General features: G+C 47.0%; 1 protein-coding gene across 2 annotated transcripts; it reads left to right on the top strand.

Moving 5' to 3' along the window:
* The first annotated feature begins 215 nt into the window (after window positions 1-215).
* On the top strand, window positions 216-13,674 carry LOC119452270 (BEN domain-containing protein 5-like). 2 transcript variants are annotated; one of them, XM_049667219.1, is made up of 6 exons: window positions 216-734; window positions 1,615-1,692; window positions 2,569-2,646; window positions 2,778-2,825; window positions 9,603-9,825; window positions 9,911-13,674. In XM_049667219.1, the coding sequence occupies exons 1-6, from the start codon at window positions 690-692 to the stop codon at window positions 10,015-10,017; spliced, it is 579 nt and encodes a 192-aa protein (XP_049523176.1). In that variant the 5' UTR covers window positions 216-689; the 3' UTR covers window positions 10,018-13,674. The 2 variants fall into 2 exon arrangements, with proteins under 2 accessions (XP_049523176.1, XP_037570447.2); XM_037714519.2 differs by lacking the exon at window positions 1,615-1,692 and having other exon boundaries at window positions 222-734; window positions 9,911-13,673.
* Window positions 13,675-16,596: the final 2,922 nt, after the last annotated feature.

Below are 16,596 nucleotides of genomic sequence, written 5' to 3'. Positions count from 1 at the left end.
TGAACCGTGCGAGGTTATGTGCAGTCAAGTAGGGTCCTCAACGTTTCCTAACTTCTGTTTGCCTGGCATTATGTATACATGCAAGGAAAATAAGAAGCGCTATAAAAATGACAACTATGAACATGGCAGACATTTTTTTATCGCAAGCTCGGCTACTAGATGTGGTAGTCGATGCCAAAGCTACATCCTCGTCAGAACTTCAGAAGTCATTCTCGTCAGATGTATCATGGCTGTCCTTGGCATCCCAAACGACCTCCTCAGCACCATTGAGTACAATCTGTGTGCAGCATTTCTGAAATCCAATCTGGGTTGTTGCCGCTGGTAGGCGTCTTACGAATCCTTTACCCGTGTCACAACTTTGCAGAGACAAGAGCCTTCTTGTGGTGTTATGGCGGCATCGTAGCTTGCCGATTGGTCTCTGCTACCCCACAGAACCCGTGTCTCGAAAAACCAGAAAGCATGCTGCTACCCTTTGCGCAGTAGATGGACAAATTGCTCCTGCATTTTGTCTTCTAATTGTTTGTGTGCTCATTTTCTAGTGTATGTTTAACCGGTGGGATTGAATAACTAATTAGCTTATACCTGAAACACATATTGCAGAGCTAGAATGTGTTGGCTGCAGAACTTGATAATGACAGTATTGTTGTCATTTGCAGGAGTCTGACGTTGCAGTGCCAGGGGCCTCTATTATGCTGCAACCTGCAAATCCACCATCGCAGGCCGTGCGCAATCAAGTAGGGTCCTCAATCTTTGCTAACTTCTATTTTCCTGGCATTATATATACATGCAAGGAAAATAATAGGTGGCTCAAATGTACTGAGAATAAGATCAATATACCTAGGACATTGGCAGATATATGATAAACTTTATTGCTACTACCGTATTCACTCAGAAGTAGGTCAACCACTAGTATAAATTGACCCCTATATATTGACCTCACAGAGGAAGAAAAAAATATTTAAATATAGATTTGCTTTAATCTTATGAAAACCCACCATAATGTACAATATAGAATTTTTTTGTCTTGCCCTTGCGGCAGTGGCCACAGCGGCCCTATAAAAATGACAACTATGAACATGGCAGACATTTTTTTATCGCAAGCTCGGCTACTAGATGTGGCAGTCGATGCCAAAGCTACATCCTCGTCAGAACTTCAGAAGTCATTCTCGTCAGATGTATCATGGCTGTCCTTGGCATCCCAAACGACCTCCTCAGCACCATTGAGTACAATCTGTGTGCAGCATTTCTGAAATCCAATCTGGGTTGTTGCCGCTGGTAGGCGTCTTACGAATCGTTTACCCGTGTCACAACTTTGCAGAGACAAGAGCCTTCTTGTGGTGTTATGGCGGCATCGTAGCTTGCCGATTGGTCTCTGCTACCCCACAGAACCCGTGTCTCGAAAAACCAGAAAGCATGCTGCTACCCTTTGCGCAGTAGATGGACAAATTGCTCCTGCATTTTGTCTTCTAATTGTTTGTGTGCTCGAGCATTTTCTAGTGTATGTTTAACCGGTGGGATTGAATAACTAATTAGCTTATACCTGAAACACATATTGCAGAGCTAGAATGTGTTGGCTGCAGAACTTGATAATGACAGTATTGTTGTCATTTGCAGGAGTCTGACGTTGCAGTGCCAGGGGCCTCTATTATGCTGCAACCTGCAAATCCACCATCGCAGGCCGTGCGCAATCAAGTAGGGTCCTCAATCTTTGCTAACTTCTATTTTCCTGGCATTATATATACATGCAAGGAAAATAATAGGTGGCTCAAATGTACTGAGAATAAGATCAATATACCTAGGACATTGGCAGATATATGATAAACTTTATTGCTACTACCGTATTCACTCAGAAGTAGGTCAACCACTAGTATAAATTGACCCCTATATATTGACCTCACAGAGGAAGAAAAAAATATTTAAATATAGATTTGCTTTAATCTTATGAAAACCCACCATAATGTACAATATAGATTTTTTTTGTCTTGCCCTTGCGGCAGTGGCCACAGCAGCCCTATAAAAATGACAACTATGAACATGGCAGACATTTTTTTATCGCAAGCTCGGCTACTAGATGTGGTAGTCGATGCCAAAGCTACATCCTCGTCAGAACTTCAGAAGTCATTCTCGTCAGATGTATCATGGCTGTCCTTGGCATCCCAAACGACCTCCTCAGCACCATTGAGTACAATCTGTGTGCAGCATTTCTGAAATCCAATCTGGGTTGTTGCCGCTGGTAGGCGTCTTACGAATCCTTTACCCGTGTCACAACTTTGCAGAGACAAGAGCCTTCTTGTGGTGTTATGGCGGCATCGTAGCTTGCCGATTGGTCTCTGCTACCCCACAGAACCCGTGTCTCGAAAAACCAGAAAGCATGCTGCTACTCTTTGCGCAGTAGATGGACAAATTGCTCCTGCATTTTGTCTTCTAATTGTTTGTGTGCTCATTTTCTAGTGTATGTTTAACCGGTGGGATTGAATAACTAATTAGCTTATACCTGAAACACATATTGCAGAGCTAGAATGTGTTGGCTGCAGAACTTGATAATGACAGTATTGTTGTCATTTGCAGGAGTCTGACGTTGCAGTGCCAGGGGCCTCTATTATGCTGCAACCTGCAAATCCACCATCGCAGGCCGTGTGCAATCAAGTAGGGTCCTCAATCTTTGCTAACTTCTATTTGCCTGGCATTATATATACATGCAAGGAAAATAATAGGTCGCTGAAATGTACTGAGGTTGAGGAAATACTTGTTAATGACAGTATTGTTGTCATTTGCAGGAGTCCGACATTGCACTGCCGGCAGTTTTTGCTGAGGTTAATGGCAAGGTGAGTTTCTCTTTTGTTATTGCGATAGCAATTATACGGACAGTCCAAGCTAAAATTTGGAGCTGTCGATGTGGTGGCTCGTACATTAAGGTCCAAGTGCAATAAGATCCTATCAAGAAAAAGCATTTGAGAGTGCACAGTCTTCATGCGGGCGGGGTTGGGATGACACTGAGTCTGCCCAAGTGGGAGGGCGCAAGTCGCTGGTGAAGCATGTCTGTCTTCTAGTCAGCCTGGCCTGGGGTGGTCAAGTTATTGCTTCTTGCTGCAGACGTAAAAAGGGGCCTGGGTGTGCCCTATCCTAGTAGTTTTCTGCAGTATTTCTTAAGTTTGAGTGAGCCGAGATGGCTCTTCACTTTGTATCAGTCTCTCCGCCGGCATCCCTGGATTTCTGTATACCTAATGTTGCAGCTCACTCTATCTCAAGGAAGCGAGAAGCTACTCATCGAGCGAGATGTGTTTGTGTTTTGCCTGTGTGTGCTGAGACCGTGCTGATCAATTTAATTAGTATGAGAATGTTTGCTGCATTATGTGGGGCCGATTAAACTACTAACTATTTTATAGCTGTTAGATGCTTTGTTATCGCTATCACTGTTTTGCCTTTCAAGCGAAACTGACTTTTGTTAAATGAAGAAACATATACTATTCTGCTTGCTTCTGTACAAGTGTGTGGCATTATAGGATGGATAGTTGGGCTAGTTGGTATTGTACTCCAAGAGAAACAGTGCAGGAATATCGAGACGAAAAAAGAGGTGACACATGCATGTGTAACTTAAGTATAACATTTATCTTTTTTTGTGAGGGTGCATGGTGCACAGGCTTCAAAAGTGTTTTGGAAGTAAATTGAACAGTTCTACTTTATTTGATTATAACTGAGTAATTGGAGCATGCCTGGGGCAAAACCATTTGTAGCATTTGTGTATAGTGATAACCTTAACAGCTTTTTTTGCAAGCCTTAGTTGAAGCATGAATGCCCTAATTGCACAACTGCATGTCCTGCTGTGTCCTGTGTTATGTACAGTCTGTTTCACACTTAGGGGAAATCTCGGAGCGCATTGCATCGCGATGCGGCGAGCGCTGGAGTCGGGTGCCAGAAGCAGCTCGCACAGGCGCAGACGCTCGAGGCGCGTTATCTTGAATCGCGTCGACTGCTCGACGCGGTTGGCGGTAGAGTGTACTAGAATATGGTCGAGTGGGACGAGCGACTGGGGCGGCGCATGCTTTGCAGTGAGGCGCCCGACGTGGAAAAATACTGTGGCGGCGCTGCGATCGAACTGGATTGGGCCACATCAAGGTCGCGCCGTTGGAAACTGCTGGCGGTACTGCTCGGCAGGGTCATTCGCACTACTTCGCGCGCTGGTATTTGCGTTAAGACCTCTCAAATGGTGTTCATAATCGAATATGACATGTATATATGTCTTAAGAATTAATGCCTTTCTTTCTCTTCATTTTATTTTTTAATGCCACTCGGTGATGCGCGTGCATTGCGGCCGCAGTGTCGGCTTTCATTCTACTATGTTATTGTACGGTTCCCTTTGGAGAACAAATATTTTTCTCGTTCTTCAAGCAGCATGTATCTCTCGTGTGTATTGTTCCGCAGATAGTTTTCCATCAGTAGGTCTTGCGAAACGCAAACGGAGAAACATATGTAACCTTCCTGCTTGCCACTTCAAACAAGTAAAGCATATCTGCCCCATCCAGTACCTTGTACTCAGATTTCTTTCTTCTTTTGGGTTTTTTACGTGCCAAAACCAGTTCTGATTATAAGGTACGCCGTAGTGGAGGGCTCCGGATTAATTTTGACCACCTGGGGTTCATTAACGTCCAGTACAACGCAAGCACACGGGCTTCTTGCATTTCGCCTCCACCGAAATGCGGCCGCCGCGGCCGGGATTCGATTCCGCGACCTCGTCCTCAGCAGCGCAACGCCTTAGCTAATGAGCTCCCGCGGCTGTCATGTTAAGTTGAAATGCCAAAAAAGAAACGGAGAGAGTTAAAGGAAAGATACCAAGACCTGGTCGTGCCAGACAAAGCGAAGGGCAAAACACGAGAAACACGGAAGAAGAAGAAATAACCTGCAAGTATAATAGTAACAGCGTGGCGAAATCAGCATGAAATTGAAAAGCAAGGGCAAAGCACGAGAAACACGAAAGAAGAAGAAATAGCCTGCAAATATGACAGTAACAGTGTGGCGAAATAAGCATGAAATTAAATTAAAAAAGCAGGGGCAAAACACGAAAGAAGGAGAAGTAGCCTGCAAATATGACAGTAACAGCGTGGCGAAATAAGCATGAAATTAAAAAGCAAGGCACAATAATCTGGGTGGTTCGGTCCGCTCCCCCACTGGGGTAGTGGGCATTCTTTCGACATCACACACGTGTTCGGCTTGCCTATGTGGGGATTAAGTTCTGATTTTAGCTAATTTAACTTATGGACAAAGAAACGAGAGGTTTCCCATGTGTTCATTTATGCCGTGCGTGATTGTTCTAAATTTGTGGATAAAATATGACTCTCTTTGTTCCCGTTCACGAGAAGAGCGGAAGCCTGACTGGAGAAGAGTGACACGTATTTTATCAAATGAATGCTCAGGCAGACTGATATGTTTTGAGAATGGGAGATGTGGTAGTGCGCGGGTGTGAGCTCTGTGGTTGTTTAGACGGAGTCTGAACGCGGTTCCAGTCTGGCCTATGTACTGTTGGTCGCAGACTTCACAATGGAGCATGTAGATCACATTGCTGCTGTCACAATTTAGAGGTTCCTTAATTTTGAATGTGAAATCAGAGGAGGTAGCCTTAGCAAGACATGTTGAAGTCATGTGCTTACAGACCTTGCAGCGGGGTTTACCACAAGGTCTGCAGCCTGATTCTATGTTTTGAACCGTGGTTGTTCTAGCTCTGACGAGGATATCTCTTAGATTCCTTCCCCGGCGATAGACAACTCGGGGTGGCTCTGTGAAAATTGAAGACAAACGTGTGCTCTGCTGAATGATATTAAAGTGTTTGGCTAGGATGTTGTTCACGTGTGGTAATGTAGATGAGTAGGTGAGGATAAGGTTGGTTTGGTTTTTCGGATGGCGGGGCTTTGAGCCCGTCAAAATTTCATTTCTGTCTAAGGCTTGTGCTCGGCTTATAGCATCATCAACAATACGTTCCGGGTAGTGCTTCGCCACCAAGGCCGTTCTGAGTTCCTTTGCATGACATTGGAAGTCTTTCTCGTCAGAGCAGATGCGGCGGTATCGGTGGGCCTGTGAATACGGGATGGCTTTCTTGCAATGTTGTGGATGGCTACTTTTGAAATGAAGATATTGGTGGCGGTCTGTTGGCTTTTTATATAAGGTTGTGAATATGCGATTATCTTTAATTTGTACCGTGACATCAAGAAAGTTTACAGCTGATTTAGAATAGCTGTAAGTGAAAGCGATTGACGGATGAACTGAATTAAAATCTGCTAAAAATTTAAGACTTTCTTCGTCGTGGTGCCAAATAAAGAATATGTCGTCTAAGAACCTTTTGTAGATGAGCGGCTTCAAAGGTCTGGCCGCAAGAAAAGGTTCTTCAAGTGATGCCATAAAAATATTCGCATAATTAGGAGCCATCTTCGTGCCCATTGCCGTTCCGCTTATCTGGAGGAAATGTTTCTCGTCAAATTCAAAGTTATTGTATCCTAGTACTAACAGCAGTAGCGTTGACAGCGTGTCCTCGTCTAGGCTTACAGGCGTGTTTGCATTCATGTAAGCGTTGACTGTCGCGTCAATGCCCTACTGCTTGTGGTATGTTTGTGTATAGGGATACTACATCCATTGTCACCAGGAAGCTTTCTTTGGGGATCTCGAGTCCAGTTATTGTGCGAAGAAATTGGTTGGTGTCCTGAATGTAAGATGGAATGGTCGGGACTATGTCCTTAATTATGAAGTCTAAGGCACTTGAAATTCTTTCTGTTACCGTGCCGTTGCTTGAGACAATAGGGCGACCGGGGTGGTTAGTTTTGTGGATTTTGGGTAGCAAATAAAAACGACCAGGGGCTGGCTGAATCGGCAGCATTGCTTTAAGCATATCTCTGGATATTTTCCCCTCCTTGTGCAGTGAATTTAATTCGCGGCATATTTCTGATTCGAACAATTTAGTGGGGTCCTCTGTGAGTTCCGTATAGAAGTCCTTATTTTCTAATTGTCGATATCCTTCTTTCAGGTAGTCGACCTTATCCAATATTACTATTGCGCCACCCTTATCCGCAGGTTTAATTACCACATCTGATCGACGGCTCAGCGAGTCCAACGATTTGCGCTCTTCGTACGACAAGTTTTGTCGAAAGGGTTTCACTTTTGAGCATGCTCTCATGATATATTTTTGGACGGCGGATATATACATTTCCAAATATCTGTCCCTCTGATCTGGTGGCGACCAATTTGTTCCTGATGCTCCGGGGAATGCTGTTCGGCTGGGTTTATCATGAAAATATTCCCGCAAGCGAAGATTTCTGGCGAAATTATCCAAATCCTGATAAAATTGAAACTCATTAAATTTACCGCTTGCCGGACAGAATGTAAGGCCTTTAGCAAGAAGACTAATTTCGGAGGCCGTTAACCGGGCAGATGAAAGGTTAACTACCGTTGTTTCTACGCTATTATTAGTACTTGTGGTGGTCGCAGGGACGTTCGCGCCGATGTAAATCGTCTGAGGTATGCCATCCCGCTCTAACTTCCGACGCTTACGCTCTTTTGTCTCCCCTATTTTCTTATTTTCATACTCAACTAGGTCGTTGCCCTCTATTTCGCTGAGATCTGATTGGCATTTTAGTGAGTGTTCAGCTTGTTCAAGTTCGTGAGATTTGCGTTCACTGTGGTCAATAATGATTTTCATGAGATTAAGCGACGCTTCATGGAGTGTTTTGTCCCACTGTGCCCGCTCAAGCCGATCTAGTGTTGTCATTGCCGGATTTAGCTTTAGACACAAGCCTTTTGGTACCAAATTAGAAGCTGCATATGACTTAAGCGTCGTGCTGTGAAGATTGTACTTTACGCGTTTCTCAATCGTTTTCCTGATTTGCTGAAATGCGCGTGACCGTGGTTTAGGGGAGCGGACCGTACCTGAACCCTGAAATTGTCAGTTCTGCCGTGGCTGCGTCGGTCGCCGAGTGACGTCCGCAAAGCTGCGCAGGTTGTAGGCCATCTGAGGTGGTCCTGGAGGGGTGGTGGGCTTCTGGGCCTGGGGTGGTGGCGTGCGCGACGAGTCGGCATTTGTGGCGCGCTGTGGAGTGCCGGAACCCGCGGTGGTCGCCATGCCGGCTGGCGGTAGAGTCTGCTGGCGTGGATGCCAGCGGCTTGTCTTTGTGGTGAGCAGGCGTCTGTAGTGAAGCGCCAGCTTCACTACAGATGCCTGATAGTTTTAATTGCCTGCTATGAATATTATTTCTGCGACTGAGAGTTTTCTGTGCAGTATTCACTAATACGTGTGTTTCGTATGCAAACGTGCACGGTCGGGAGTTCTCACTGTACCATTTGTACCATTCTCAATGTACCCTTTGATTTAATTACGTAGAAATACATCGGTCATTCTTCGCGCCACGCAGCTAATAAACCTGGTTTATTTCACTTTAATATTGTTTTCTTCGATCATTGTTCCTGATCAATATCCACCGACAAGAAGCGCGCGTAAAATGACACGCTATCAGTAATAAAATTTTCCTACGTAGCTTCATGTTGCAGAGATGCCAGTTGCTTTTAGAAGACAGTGTTAAAAACAATGGTTCACTTGGCTAAAACTACCTTTGGTACCCGCCGTCAAGAGTCATGGGCGCACCGAAGCAACTAAACCATTAAAAAAATGTACTGCACAGAGGTTCTGCGAGAAAAACTGGGCGCTGCCAGCGTCCGCGTAGCGAACGCGCGCTCGCTAGCAGACGACGCGCTTGACAACGACAGCAAAATTGAAGACGTCGCGTTGTATAATCTATGCTTCAAATACATATGTTTGGCAAAATGGTGTAAACATAAAGTTGCAGTTGAAATAAAGCGCTATTTTAAGAGCGTACTATGCGCAATCGGCCTCGGCGCCCGCAGCGAAAGTACGTTGAATATGCCGCGGAGCGCGGCTCCGCCCCAATCCAGTTCACTCGCAGCGCCCTCGCATAATTTTTCCACACGCGGCGCCTCAGCGGGAGAGCGCCGTTCGGCCCACTCGACCATTGTCTAGTACACTCTAGTTGGCGGCCAGCCGCGTCGAGCAGTCGACGCGGTTCAAGATAACGCGCCTCGAGCGTCTGCGCCTGCGCGAGCTGCTGCTGGCACCCGACTCCAGCGCTCGCCGCATCGCGATGCAATGCGCTCAGAGATTTCCCCTAAGTGTGAAACAGACTGTACAGCTTGACAGCATGGCCTCCTTTAATGTGAAAGAATTATAGGCTCCATCACATGAAAATTCATTGTCGTCCGGTGTGTCCGAAAGACTGTACCAAGAGTGGTCGATTGCGCAAACATTAAAAACACGTAAAAAATGCTTGGATGTCAGATTTTTCAGGTAGGCTCCTGTAAACAAAGCAAATTGCTTTGATGAGAAAGTTTGACGGACTGGGTGGGAAATAGAACCTGGTACCCCGGGGTGCAAAACAAGCATGCTTACCTGATGTTATGGCGGCTCTGGTACGGGCTGACCTAAATTAAGGTGTGCCTAGTGCGTGTGCCATATTGCGCGCGTCACATTGAAGCCATTTGGTTGACTAAAGGTGCTTTCAGGTTCCCACACGTAAACAGTCTTAATGTGTCTCTGCCGTCCTTTATTGCAGGTACACCTAGGAAATGGTGTGTTCGTTGACAAGGAGAGGTGGGACCTACTCCAGGGCCGTGGCCGGGACTCCCTGTTCTGCAATGAACTGGCGAAACTGGTGTGGGGAGTCCCGGCACTCAGGGGTAGGAGCGTCACTGGGGCTCTTTGTCGCCGCTTTCTTAAGGACACCAATGCTGTGGAAAAGCCGGCTTTAAGCCCCCATAAATTGCAAGCTGTAGGCAGTAAGTATCATTCACATTCTTTCAATTTTGTTTTTGTAATGGTTGTAGCAATGCATGTATAACACCGAAATGACTAATTTTTCAGACGCATTCGATGCATACCTTAGAAGATGTGCCCCTGAGGAAGAGAAGAAGTTGCGGCGCTCCAAAATGAATAGATACCTGGCAGACATGCTGAGGGATCTAAAATAAGCATGCAATAGTGTACACATACAGGGTGTTTCAGCGAACACTTTCAAAAAAATCACAGCATATCCACGGGGTGAATGATGATGAGTGGGCGAAGCTCCGGAGGGAATCATCGGATCTCCCGCTTAAGGGGATGCTAGCACAAACGCGTTAGAAATGTGCAGTACTCTCTAGTAAGGTGGAGCGGCCACAGCGTCTTACGCAGCCATTTACACATGCCGGAACGTGCACCGCGTTTGCCGACGCCATCACATGACTGCTGAGATAGTATACCCCCCGTATTCATAAACGCTCCTCGACTTGAACTTGACTTGCCACCGCTTTGGGCAGCGCGTTCGAAACGCGTTGAAGGTAAGGCGGAGAGGCCACAGCGTCTTACACCAGCTTCTTACACGGGCCGTAACGCGCTAGCACAAACGCGTTAGAAACGCGCTAGAAACGCGGCCTTTCGTTAATGTTGGGTATTTATTGCCATCGTGGTGCGTGTGTCCATGTCCGCTTCGTGGCGTAGTGGGCTAACGCCGCGCGCTCGGAAGCGAGGGGTCCCTGGTTCGATTACGTGCTACGGACACAAGTTTCGGAATTTTTTTTTCTCATTTTTCTCAGACTGGTTACACACTACTACAACGACGAGGACGAACGGGTGCCGCTATAAGGAGCTTCGCCCCTAAAAATTCTGAAAGGTTGCCTGTGGCAGATAGCACAATTGTAGCTCATGAGCTGGTCTACTCGATGAGGCGAACATTACTTGCACAAGAAATCTTAAGGCATAATCAAATAATTAACAGAAATTCAGTGATTAAGTTTAACTAATTACCTGATGGCCCATATTGCAATTCACAAATTGTAGCCGTGGAGTTCGCAAGGCGGATACACTTGGAACGAATTCCCGGGATGACGCCAGTTTCGAGATATTAATTCCCGAACATTGCGGAGAAATGCATTGGCGTTCCAGTTGGGTTCTTAACAAAACATCGCTTTATGCATTGAAGCACAAAATTAACTGGAACGACAATGCATTTCTCCGCAAAGTTCGGGAATTATCTCGATACTGGTGTCATCCTGAGAATTAATTCTAAGTGGATCCGCCTTGCGAACTCCACAGCTACAATTCGTAAATTGCAATATGGGCCATAAGGTAATTAGTTAAAAACTTAATTAGTGAATTTTTGTTAATTAGTCGATAATGCATTTCAATTTTTTGTGCAAGTAATGTCCGCCTCTTCGAGTAGACCAGCTCATTAACTAGAATTGGGCTGTCCGCCACAGGCAACCTTAAATAAATTTTGAAAGTGTTCGCTGAAACACCTTGTATATGTAAATGCAGTAAACCTCCTTAATTTGAAGTTGTAGGGGCCATGGAAAATCTCAGGATTAAGCAAACAATAATACGATCCAGACTAAGATTTAATTACAATTTTTTGTTGCTACTTTTCTTTGCTACAATGTGGTACTTTTATTTGACGAATTTTGGATTACTGAAAGTAATCAGTGATGCTGGTTTGTAGCATCCAGTAGTTCGTGGTTTTCAGGGTAATGTTTGCCAGCAGGCCAACTACCGTATTTACTTGCATACTGACCGCATCCCTGAACTCTGTGGCATAAAAATTTGTTTCCCCTCCTTCATGCCCTGATAACACCCCGTACGTACCGTCATAGCAGGTAACAACGGCATTAACGACACGTGTTCACTATTTTTTAGGCACCTATTGCGCACCGTGCTTTAACCCTTTTGTGGTCAATCACGTGAATATAGGCTTCGCGAACAAATCAGAAATGGTCTATGCGCCATATATTTACGGCGCTGGCTGCATCTCAAGAATTAAGTGCTCTAATTTTCTAACTTACCCAGCATGTGCTGGCACTCTATGGGAATAAGGGAATCTTTTTGTTGCGCCAATGGCTTTTGTATTCCGTTTCTTTTTTTCCTTACTCCGACGCGTGTATACTACCGCTTGCACATCCAGGCGTGCAAACACTTTCTGCTCATTTAATGCTCACAGGGGCGCGATTACATCCGTTCACAGGCAGGCACTGGTACACACAAATGATGCCGCCGTGCCAGTGTTTACTCTTTTTATTTTTGAGGCTCGCGCAAGCTCATTGCATCTCGTTGGCAATAAGATGAAGGATTAGCAGAGGTTTCTCACTCTTTGTTTTCTGATGGACGCATATCCATAGAGCTTTCCTGAATGCGCTCGCCTATGCAGTTTGATTACGTTATGGTCAGATTATGGTATACCAAGGCAAAAGATAATTTTTTCTCACTTTAGTTTCGCTGAACAAATTACGGTAATAATATTTTGAAATAAGTCTCTGAATAATTTATAAACGTGCAGTAAAAAAAGCTACCCGTGGGGGTCGCATTTGGCAAAAAAAATCCACCTTCAGAGGGTTTTGCCCTGGATCAGTATGTGCAAGTTGCACTCAATATAAAAGCTTTGGAGTGTGCACTTGAGCACAGCAACCATGCTTCCGGCATGCAAGCACGAACAGAACACTGTCCCGCATTATTTTTCTTAATGGTGACATTAGATGCACCGTATCATTAAACAGCTAGGCATAGACAACAAGAACCCATGGCCACAGCAGAAGGTTCATATTATCGAGGTTTAACTGCATGTAGTTGTGTAAATAAAGTGTATACTGGTGTGGTAGGAGGACGGCAATTTAATGTTTGTGCTCGGTGTGCGGGGCCGAGAGGTGAAATGCGCGGGCTTTTCAGTGCTTGTGTTCGGTGTGCGGGGCCGAAAAGTGCGGGGTGCGCGTGGCTGGTGCGCGTGGCTGGTGCGCGTGGCCGGTGCGCGTGGCCGGTGCGCGTGGTCGGTGCGCGTGGTCGGTGCGCGTTCCACGACAGAGCAGCTAGAGCGACGGAGCCAACAAGCTCAGCGGAACGGGCCAGCTCGGTGGGCTCTCGCCAGGCTCTGCTGATCGAACGGCGGGCCACGTCTCGACGTCAACGATCCCGAACCTGTTAAACCGGGCTTCGCCACGGTTCGCTGTCCCTGGAGGCCGAGCTACCGGACGGATCCTGCGATGGTCGGGCTTCGCCCCGGCTCCCTGACGTTCCGATACGGGCTGTGCTGCGGCGTCCAGCGCCGTTGCGGCGTCCAGCGTACGTGCCGCCTCCTTGCATCAAGGAAGACGACGATCGCCGGGGGGCGCTGTGCGTGTTCAGCCATCTTGGCCATCTCAGCCAACAGTCCCTGTTGATAAATCTTGTCCCGCTTCTACCTGTTTGACACCCCGTCACACATTGGTGGAGGTGCTGAGTATTCTCGCCAGACGACGGAGCTGCGGTGCGACCACCATGGCACACCCAACCAGAATCTGCTTCTGCGCCGCGGACACCGATTGTAGAAGTCCAACCCCGAGACCCTGGAGCGTTCAACGGGACCGATGGTATCAACGTTGAGGAATGGTTTACGCTATACGAACGGGTGAGCGATTCCAACCACAGGGACCTGACAGTCATGCTGGCCAATGTGGTGTTTTATCTTAGTGGAACGGCGAAGTTGTGGTATGACAATCACGAGGCCAACTTTGGGAGCTGGGATACATTCAAACAAAAGCTCCGTGACCTGTTCGGTAAGGCCTCCAGTCGAAAAATCGCTGCGAAGCAACACCTAGCTGTCAACCCGCGCCCAGGCGTCCACGGAATCATACTTGTCGTACATACAGGATGTATACTGGCGCTGTGCCGTAAAGCTGACAGCAACATGCCAGTCTGACAAGGTTGGCCACGTCCTGAAAGGGATAGCGGATGACGCATTCAATTTGCTGATGTGCAGAAATTGTGCTTGCAGGAGTGTCAGCGCTTCAAGCAGGCTTATAGCCGCCGTATTGAACGACCATTCGCCCGGCTTCCCAACACCGCTGCAACGTCTTCATGTGAAGAGCGGCCGCAATCTAACCTTTCGGCCGAATTGACGAGGATTGTTCGCCGCGAAATCGAGGCAATGGCTCCCGATAGCCTTTTTACCAGCTCTAACGCCGGCTACTCGAGCGCACCAGCGGTTTCACTCGTCCAAGCCATCGTGCGAAACGAACTCGCGAATCTCGGGGTTCACGCTGCTTGCGCCGTTGTCAGCCCGACTCCCGCTTCCGGGGCCCCGACATCGTTCTCTCGGTATCCACGGTTCGCTCCACGATCTCGGAACCCTGCTGATTGGCGAACTGAAGACGATCGGCCTATCTGCTTTAACTGCCGCCGTGTCGGGCACGTTGCTCGCTACTGTAACAACCGCTGGTCGTTCCCGCAACGTACTCCATCCTTTGGCCATGCTCGCCGCCTTGATTGCAGCCCTTTTGAGCCACTATCTGCGGCACACCATTACAATCCTGATGCTGCCACAACATGGTCCAGCCGCTCTCCGTCACCTAGAGGTCACCAGTCGCATTCGCAACCATACTGCCGTCCGTCCTCCCGCTCCCCGCCACCTCGTCGCGCCCCGTCGCCAAGCAACCGTGGCTGCTTCACTCCGGAAAACTAAACGACGCAGCGCCCGGAGGTAACGCTGCATCGACGACTCTGCGCCAAAACCCTCTAGTTACTCTGCCGACTCGACGGTGTGTGTTGGACGTTGATGGCGTGACGAGTTCTGCACTTGTCGACCCTGGGGTTTCTATTTCTGTCATGAACTCTGGTCTTCGCCGTCGCCTAAAGAAGGTGGTCACACCTGCTGTTTCCCACGTTTTATATTGGTAAATAAAGTGTTTTCTATGTATAACGGCTCATTCCTTAAATGCAGGCACACATATATTCCCCAAGGTACATCGCAACTCTAAAGGAGTTAAGTTCTAGAGGGCATGGCAGGTATATGCCCGGGCCAAGTTGAATGCAGAGAATCATTTCTAGAAGGCCTTCTATAATGTATACCTACTCAATAAAGAGCTACACTAGGCAAAATTAATACAGAGCCCGTCACAACAGGGCTTCTTCATGTAGGTGGTGCATGAGATACCAGCCTACAATTAATAAATATTTGTTGTGCAGAACACAAACCCAATAGTAGCATAAGGCAGTGCATGCAAGGGATACGAGGCAAGGCCCTCGTATGTATGGCAGTGGATACGAGGCCCTCGTATGCATACGTGGGATACAAGGCCCTCGTATGCATACGTGGGATACGAGGCCCTCGTATGCATACGTGGGATACGAGGCCCTCGTATGCATACGTGGGATACGAGGCCCTCGTATGCATATGTGGGATACGAGGCCCTCGTATGCATACGTGGGATACGAGGACACATATCCAATAATCTCGTATATACGAGCCACATATAACACGTACATACGAGATTTTTCAATAGGGACCACAAGTCTGATGTGGCCCTACCAGTTTTGTAATAACCCCCTGGAGTCTTCTGGCTAATACCTTCATAAATATTTTATAGTCAACCTTAGTGAGGCTGATCGGACGATAAGAACCCACAGAGAGACGTTTTTCCGGGTCATCACTTTTGGGTATCAGCACAACGTGTGATCTTCTGAAAGACAGCGGAACTCGCTTGCTGTCATAAGCTTCAGCGAAAACATTAAGCAACAAGGGAGCGACCCTACCTTTAAAGGCTTTGTAGAAGGCGGCCCCAAGGCCATCGGGCCCGGGCGCTTTTCCCGGCGTCAAGTCGCCGATTGCATCCTCGACTTCCCGTAGAGTAATCTGCTCTTCCAAACGTGCTTTAACGTCATCGTCCAGCTTCGGCATAAACAGTAAAAATCTCTCCCGGAACCCTTCCATAATGTTCCTTTGTTGTCCAAGCAGCACAGTAAAATGATCAGCTATCACGCGCATGATCACCTTCCTATCCGACGTCATATCGTTGCCACTAGCTATTTGACTGATTTATTTCTGGCACGCATATCTCTTTTCATCAGACAACGCCCGCTTCGTTGGTCTTTCATCTACCCACAATTTTTCTGCTCTTGTCCGTATTATCGCGGCCTTATACTTCTCAGCGTCAATTTGCTCCAGTTGGCTCTTCACGTCTCTCATTTCCTTCTTAAAAACACCAGGCTGTGTGTTTTCCATGCAAGTAAAATATTGAAGCTGCTCGCGAAGCTCTCGTTCACTTTGGTTCCGCTTATACTTGAGGGCACTACCTCTTTCGATGGCAGCTATTTTAACTCTTTGCTTAAATTCCTCCCATTCGGCCGCTAGATTTGTTGACTGCGCAGCGCATAGCTTGTCCAGTTCATCCGTCACTACTATAACGAACTTTTCGTCCTCCAGGAGCTTCACATTAAATTTCCAGAGGTTCCAATTCAAACGTGTTTTCGCCTGCCCTCTGCCAAACCCGGCAATAACCAAACAATGGTCGCTAAAAGAAATCGGTTTCACATCGTACGCGGTGCACAACGCAACTAGTTCAGCAGAGACATAGATTCTATCCAACCTTGCATGGCTATCTCGCTGAAAGTGGGTATAAATCAGGCGAGTACCATTGGAAAAAACGTTGCCCACGTCATCTAAACCGTGATCATGTACTATCTCCGATAACAACTCGGCGCTCTTATCACGGATACGGCTCTTTTTGGATCGATCTTCAGCTACACAAACACAGTTGAAGTCGCCTAGGAGT

The sequence above is a fragment of the Dermacentor silvarum genome, chromosome 5, assembly GCF_013339745.2.
Source record: "Dermacentor silvarum isolate Dsil-2018 chromosome 5, BIME_Dsil_1.4, whole genome shotgun sequence".
NCBI lineage: Eukaryota > Metazoa > Arthropoda > Arachnida > Ixodida > Ixodidae > Dermacentor > Dermacentor silvarum.
This window is presented reverse-complemented; position numbering and strand designations above follow the sequence as displayed.